The sequence below is a fragment of the Leuciscus leuciscus genome (genome assembly GCF_965113295.1).
Source record: "Leuciscus leuciscus genome assembly, chromosome: 4".
Taxonomy (NCBI): Eukaryota; Metazoa; Chordata; class Actinopteri; order Cypriniformes; family Leuciscidae; genus Leuciscus; species Leuciscus leuciscus.
In genome coordinates, this window is record NC_138728.1 from 15,735,269 (window position 1) to 15,742,089 (window position 6,821).

Genomic DNA, 6,821 nt, shown 5'->3' on the forward strand with positions numbered 1-6,821 from the left:
TTCTGGTTACTGTTACGAACACACACAGCTTAGCTTCCAGCTTCGTATTAGACGTAAAAATGTAAGAGCGCGCTCGTCCGAGACTATAAGTCAGTCCAAAGGTGATATAAATCCTAAAGTGTACAGAACGGCCGCCGCTCCCCGTGCAATAACAGCCGTAATGAATGTGCGGTCCTAGCCGACCCCTGGAGAGTCTGCCCACACGGAGGGGAGGAGACGGGATTTAGGGCACAATCGGTCCCCTTGGCTTCAGTCCTGCTGCCAAACACTTTTTTGATTTATCCCGCACACACTTTGCTCTGATTGGTTTCCCTCACTGAGCCTAACTTTAAACATTTACTCTACTGCTGTTGCCGGCGGGGTGCAGGTGGGGTTGGGTGGGTGCTCTCCAGGGGTCAAAGAAGGGGAATGTGGAATGGAAGCAAAATGGAGAGGATCTGATTGGGTAAGAGAAAGAGGCCCACCATATTCATGTGCTCGTCCTGATTGGCCATGACAAGGAAGCCTCCATCGTCCAGAAGTACACAGTCCAGATACTTTGTGAGAAAAAGATAAACACAGTTTTAGAGTAATATACACTAATTAAGAGTCAAGTTTTTTTTTGTTTTCTTTGAAAGTAATTAATACTTTTATTGAGCAACAGTGTATTCACCTGATGAAAAGAGACATTTATATTATTACAACAACAACAAAAAAATCCCTAAAGAATCCCGAAAAAGGTTTCCGCAAAAATATTAAGCTGCACAACACTGATAATAATAAGAAATGTTTCTTGAGCAGCAATCAGCATATTAGAATGATTTATGAAGGATCATGTGACACTGAAGACTGGAGTAAGTAATGATTCTGAAAATTCAGCTTTGATCACAGGAATAAATGACACTTTAAAACATATTAAAACAGAAAACAGTAAAAAATTACTGTTTTGTCCTGTATTTTTGATCTAACCAATGTCAAACGGTAATGTATATAATATAGATAATATCATCTCTTCAGATCTAACAAATAAATATGAGCTTACCTCATCATTTCTCCTGCACCCACAGATTTCACCAACACACTGTGCAGGAAGATTTACAAATAGACAGATTGAGTTGCACAAAAGTATAAATACAATATCGGCTATCAGTCAATATTATTGGTAGACATTAGACATATTGGCTCATATTGGATATTTAATTGTGCATGTTCTTTTTTCACATCTACATTTAAATAAATAATACATAATAACACTGTTAATAACACTTTTAAATGTAAATGCAAATCTTAAAATTAATATACATTTTTACACTGTAAATTTTATTGTTGTAATGTCTAAGTTCACCTATAGCATTTAGAAGGTTGATTTTAGTTTAAATGTTTATGTCTAATTTATTTAGACAAAATAGCATACATTTTCTGCCATTTATGTACTTGTATCAGTGAAATGTATCAGTATCAGAGAGAATTTTACTATCAGTGCATCCCTAATTTATGCAAAAGCCAAACTGACACCATTAGGATAAATCAAACTGGCAGTATTCCCCCAATCATCCTTCTAACTTGCACTACAGTTAACAGAAATACAGGTAGTTGACTCTTTGCACTCACTTTAGGTGTAATTGTAGTGTTCATGAAGCTTTCCATCCAGGTCTGTATATCCAGTTTTACACCGACAACTGAAACACAACAAAAATGAGTTCAGTCAAAATTATTCAAAATTGCATTAGTTCACATTCTTAAACAACAATTCAAACCATAAAGATTGATCCGATTATTACTAGTAATCTATTATTAGTATATTATTAGCTCTACTGATAATGTTGATGCCAATATCTAGGGAGCAAGATGTCCAACGAGTATTTAAAATACTGTCAGATTACTTGACCAAGCTTTTATATTGGTTTATCACTACATACTTTGTTGTATCTTTCTAAACCACTGGCTATCTACAGTATATTCCTATGGTAATAACTGAAACTATAACGTCAGACTCTCACCTGCTGGTTTGAGCATGAATTCATCAATTCTCAGGTCCAACGCTCTGCTTGCTAAAACTGAATCTTGAGTTTCTGATAAAGAGAGGACAGAAAATGTCCATTAATCCATAGGAAAAGTGGTATATGCCTGTATAATCATCACAAACACATACTTACTATTCATTGCGTATGATGTAAATATATAAACATCATTGTCCAGACTTCTCTTGTAGAAACTGGACTCATACGTTTCTGCCTCTTCTGTCCATTCTGGACCAGCACTGCGAAACACACACACAGAGACAATTTTAGTCCAATGGGCCTGCCTGCTATTCCTTAAATGTAAAAAATATAACAGATTTACCTCGCAGGATAGACTCTAGTGACACCGCCATCTGTCGCCACAAACTTAGCCTTGATTCTGTCATTCCTGACAATCACAAAAATAAATAAGCTAAATTAGACTGAAAGAAACGTACTCATGCCAGTCAGTGTTTAAATATATGAAGTTGACAGAATAATTCATGCTTCTCATGTGACTTTCTTTCACTCTGTGGAACACAAAAGGAGATGCTTAGCAAAATGTTCATGCTGCTCTCTTCCATACAGTAAAAGCATACAGTGCCCAAACTCCTTAAAGGACAAAATAGCACCAAAAAAGCCCTTTTTTATGATGCTCTTTTGTCCATTTTGAAACTTGACAGTCCCTGATCACTATATGCTTTCACTGTATGGAAAAGAGCAGCGTGAACAAAGTTCAAAACCTTTTATGTTCCACAACAAAAAAAAAAGGTTAGGTAAGGTCATACAGGTTTGGAACAACATCAGGAGAGTAAATGAAGACAGAAATTTCTCTATCCTAAGTTAAGGTTAAATGAACGTGGCCTTGTTTTTTTTGCATTTTATAATTCGGTGCAACTCACAGTCCTTGTTCGCTCCAGTGTTTGGCCAGTTCAGCGGTGATGCCAGCATCCAGCAGCATCCTGTTTATTAGGTCCATTTTACCTGAGGAACAATACACATATAAAAAGGCCTCAGTTGACATATCGCCATTCCTTTACCATCGTCCATCGCCTGAGCATCAAAATGACCCTCACACTACAGGAGCGAAACCTAACGGAGGATCAATAGGCACAAAACAAAGCTTTACGTCATTATAAGCTTCACCTTTGACTTGATAAATGCATAAACACCTGTTGGTCATGAGTAAGAACAGACTCCACATTCTGACCTTTGAGGCAACCGATGCCAAAGTCATAAAGAAGTAGGACTTCATAAAAAGAGAGCGAGACAGTGACGCAAAAACGAGGCGGTGAGACGCGTAGGGAAAGTAACACGCAGATTAATTTTCCGAGACGTGAAACACGATTGTATTCTTCGGCGGTATGAAACGGCAGTAAGTGTTCAAAGGTTTTTCGTTTTTTTGGTGCGGGGTACCTTCAGAACATTAAAGTGTTTTATAACATCGCACTGCAGTTCATTACCGCAAAGTCTTTACGACAAAACACACACACTTCAGAAAGAGCAGCTGGTGTACAACTTTATTCCGTCCCCCTTTGCACGCCGCATGCTTTTCATTAGGACCTGATTGAGAGCAGCGCAAGAACACAATTCAACTGATCCGCCTGTGTTTGACAGCGAGGAAATCGTGGACTTAAAATACCAGGCCTCTGTGACAAATAGCCCCAAAATTTAGCGTTTACAGTGCTATGTTTTGCCGGTTACAACATTTTATTGTCTGTGCTCATGAGGAAGTTGCATTCTTTGACCGAAAAAAAGGAAAAGAAAACCAGACAACAACATAAGTCAAAATCATTGTCTGTTGGTGAATGTGAGTGATTTTTTGTTCTGTTGTATTTCTTCATCTGAAATAGAGATCAACTTTTGGAGCATTAATAAACATTAATATATTATAAATCTAAATATTTAAGTTAAGTTGTTAAGTTGTTAAGTTACGTTAATGTCCTTGACCCTACCAACCAGCACACATCCTCTCTCTCTCTCTTTTTCTGTGACATGTCCTGCTTTTCCTCTTTCACACGGGGTAATTGGTGCCGAAATTGGGGGGTGGGCTCGTAGGTATAAAGTATTACAGCCAAACCTACACATTCAACACATGTGCACCAAACCAAGTGATTACCGCAGCACCAACAGATCCTGGTGAGATCAAAGCGGCCTGTGGAGAGGAAGGTGAGGGGAGGAGGGTGTCTGTGTGTGGGGGCAAAGGGAGGAGGTTTACTTAGCATTAACACGGTCAACAAGAGAACAATAAATATAATTAGACTGAAACTGAATCACACAAAACCTCTAATTTAATCAAGAAAAGGTGTAATAGAACAGCTTTTGATGTCACGTTGTTAAACCAAAGTAGTTTGATTGTGAATAAAATATCTCATCTATGCAAGAAATAAAATTGATTCCAAATGTTTTTTTAGTTTTTTTTCTAACATCCTGGGCCCAATTTTAACAATCTGAAAGCGCGAAACGCAAGTAACTTTGTGGGCGGGTCTTGGGCGCTGTTGCTATTATACCGGCGGGATAAATGACTCTTGTGCCCGACGCAAATCTAAAATGGGTTGGTCTGAAGTAGCTTCATTATTCATAGGTGTGGTTTGGGTGTAACGTGAAATAAACCAATCAGAGCGACATCTCACATTCCCTTTAAGAGCAGACATGCTTGTTCCATGGCGGAGTGCTATTATAACGGCGGATTTGCCAGGCGCGCGCCAGGAGCGGTTCACAGCCGAGGAGACCGACGTTCTCGTCAGGGCCGTAAAACACAGAGAAGTGACATTGGGGATGGAGAAACACACCCAAATTAGCTTCGGTTAAACAGGTGTATACAAATTTGGGTAAATGAAATGTGTAAGCTAGATTTATGCCTATTTTTTCACATCTTCATGGACACAACAATGATTTCCCTCGTGTGTTAATATTTTTCCTTGTAATGTATGGTTTTCTAAAAATGAGAACTGCTGCGTCTGTGTGTAGATGAGATAAGCAAAGTGCATGCGCGTTTTGCACACGCTACATTGATTATGGCCAAGCATGTGCCCTTAAAATAGCATATGAATAACATGCGCAACCCAAATTGTTTTCTAAACCTGCAAAATAGCATTAGGGAACGTTTGCGCCGGAATACGCCTCCTCTTTGCGCTGAACCGCAAAGCATTTCCTAGTTTACCGGGAGCATTACTTGATTTTTTAACCGTTTAGGCATTATTTAGTAAATATATATATATATATATATATATATATATTGTTAAACTGTTTACAGATTATGTATTAAAGTATTTTTAAGTACAATCAACTTGGATGTTAAAGTCATTTCAACTTAAATTACATTAAACTGACTTAAAAACATGTGTTGAATCTTTTATAACTTGTTGTAGTATTTATAACACTGTGTTAAGAACAGTTTTAAAATAGTAAAAATTAATTATGTGCAATGGTATCATTTAGTATTACTGTGATGTAGTCATTTTTTTTATTTGGTTTAGGATTGTGCTTAGGAAGGTGCTTATAATTACGCATAATTTACTATCTTTACTACAGTCAGAAACGTGTACAACAAGTATAAGTGTTAACCAATGTAGTGATAACAAATATATTAAAAAGTGTCATTGCAATAATTTGTAATGCTATAATATTGCATATCTAAAAAAAAATACTCAAAAATATTATTATGTATAATATTTATGAGTGAATTATAAACTCTTTAAATATGCATTAAAATGTGTAATTGAAATATTAAGTAATAATATTTATAATACTGTTAAAAACTATCTACAAATTACAAAAAAGTATTAAATATGTAATGGTATATAGTAATATAATGTGATACATTTTTAATACTATAGTATTTTAAAAATACTATTATAAAGTGCAACAAGTTTGAATTATGAAACAAAATTAGTGAAATGAAAATAGTTATGAAATATATACATTTATTAGCTAATAGCTAATAGTAGCTACTACTTTTAAGTAATGTTGGTCGCTCAAAAGACCTACATGTTTTAATCTAGATTATGACCCCTGAGCAGCCCCAATGAACTTTGAACTAGCGGTATGAATCCCTGGCCTTCAAGCTATGGTACCACCACACTCCCTGTTACAGCTCAGTTTTAGATTTGAACCAGAAAGATACTCACACTGTGGGTTGTTGGGGGTCTTTGTGTCAATGTATTGATTGAAGTCGATGAGAAATTGTGTGTTGTTGTCACTCTTAGCTGTCAGATCTGTGCAGTAATCTCTAAAACATGAAGAGGAACATTTCTCAGAATCATTTGGAGAACAACATGAAGGTAAGTAAACAGTCAGTCACAGAACTATCCCTTTAAGAAACTGACCTGGGTGCTATAAAAGTATATCCATACTCTTCAAATTTGTCCACCTGCAGGCTTTCAGAAACTGAAAGAAAATATCAAAAATCTGTAAGATCAAAGATCATTTCAATAAGTTCTGTCATTGCAGCGCGGTAAAATAATACAACACAGATATACGGAATAAAAACAGACCCCAGAACTTACAGGTACATTCAAAATGACCTGACAGTGAAACACAACTCTACAGTCAGCAGGACGCTGAACAACAGCTTGTACAAATATGTCTCTGAGCTTCTGTCTAGTAATGCAGTTATCTGCTGTGACACCCTGCTGTTCAGGCACACGACCTCACATACTGGTGGTCCAGAGAGAGAAAGTTAGCCCATTACACTTGATCAAAATAAGAAGAAAATAATCTAATAAAACAGAAGAAAATAAACAGAAATGGTGAAAGTCATCATAAAAGATCATCATTAAAACAGGTAAAATCAGGTCAAAAAGAGGTTTTTAATGTATACAATTGTGGCTATGTTTCTGA

At 36.6% G+C, this 6,821-nt stretch overlaps 1 protein-coding gene and 1 long non-coding RNA gene across 4 annotated transcripts in view; one reads left to right on the forward strand and one right to left on the reverse strand.

The window, feature by feature from the left end:
- The window catches only part of LOC309497602, a 173,546-nt gene that overhangs the window by 152,054 nt on the left and 14,671 nt on the right, over positions 1-6,821 (forward strand). The gene's annotated exons all lie outside the window — the stretch shown is intronic.
- The window catches only part of cacna2d1a (calcium channel, voltage-dependent, alpha 2/delta subunit 1a), an 82,993-nt gene that overhangs the window by 9,695 nt on the left and 66,477 nt on the right, over positions 1-6,821 (reverse strand). For all 3 annotated transcript variants that reach the window (XM_082167789.1, XM_082167791.1, XM_082167790.1), the window contains 9 exons: positions 6,308-6,368; positions 6,110-6,210; positions 2,882-2,963; positions 2,323-2,388; positions 2,136-2,239; positions 1,980-2,051; positions 1,591-1,658; positions 1,022-1,060; positions 465-536 (listed from right to left, as the gene is read on the reverse strand). In XM_082167789.1, coding sequence (XP_082023915.1) covers positions 465-536; positions 1,022-1,060; positions 1,591-1,658; positions 1,980-2,051; positions 2,136-2,239; positions 2,323-2,388; positions 2,882-2,963; positions 6,110-6,210; positions 6,308-6,368 — 665 coding nt within the window. The remainder of the gene's footprint in view (positions 1-464; positions 537-1,021; positions 1,061-1,590; positions 1,659-1,979; positions 2,052-2,135; positions 2,240-2,322; positions 2,389-2,881; positions 2,964-6,109; positions 6,211-6,307; positions 6,369-6,821) is intronic.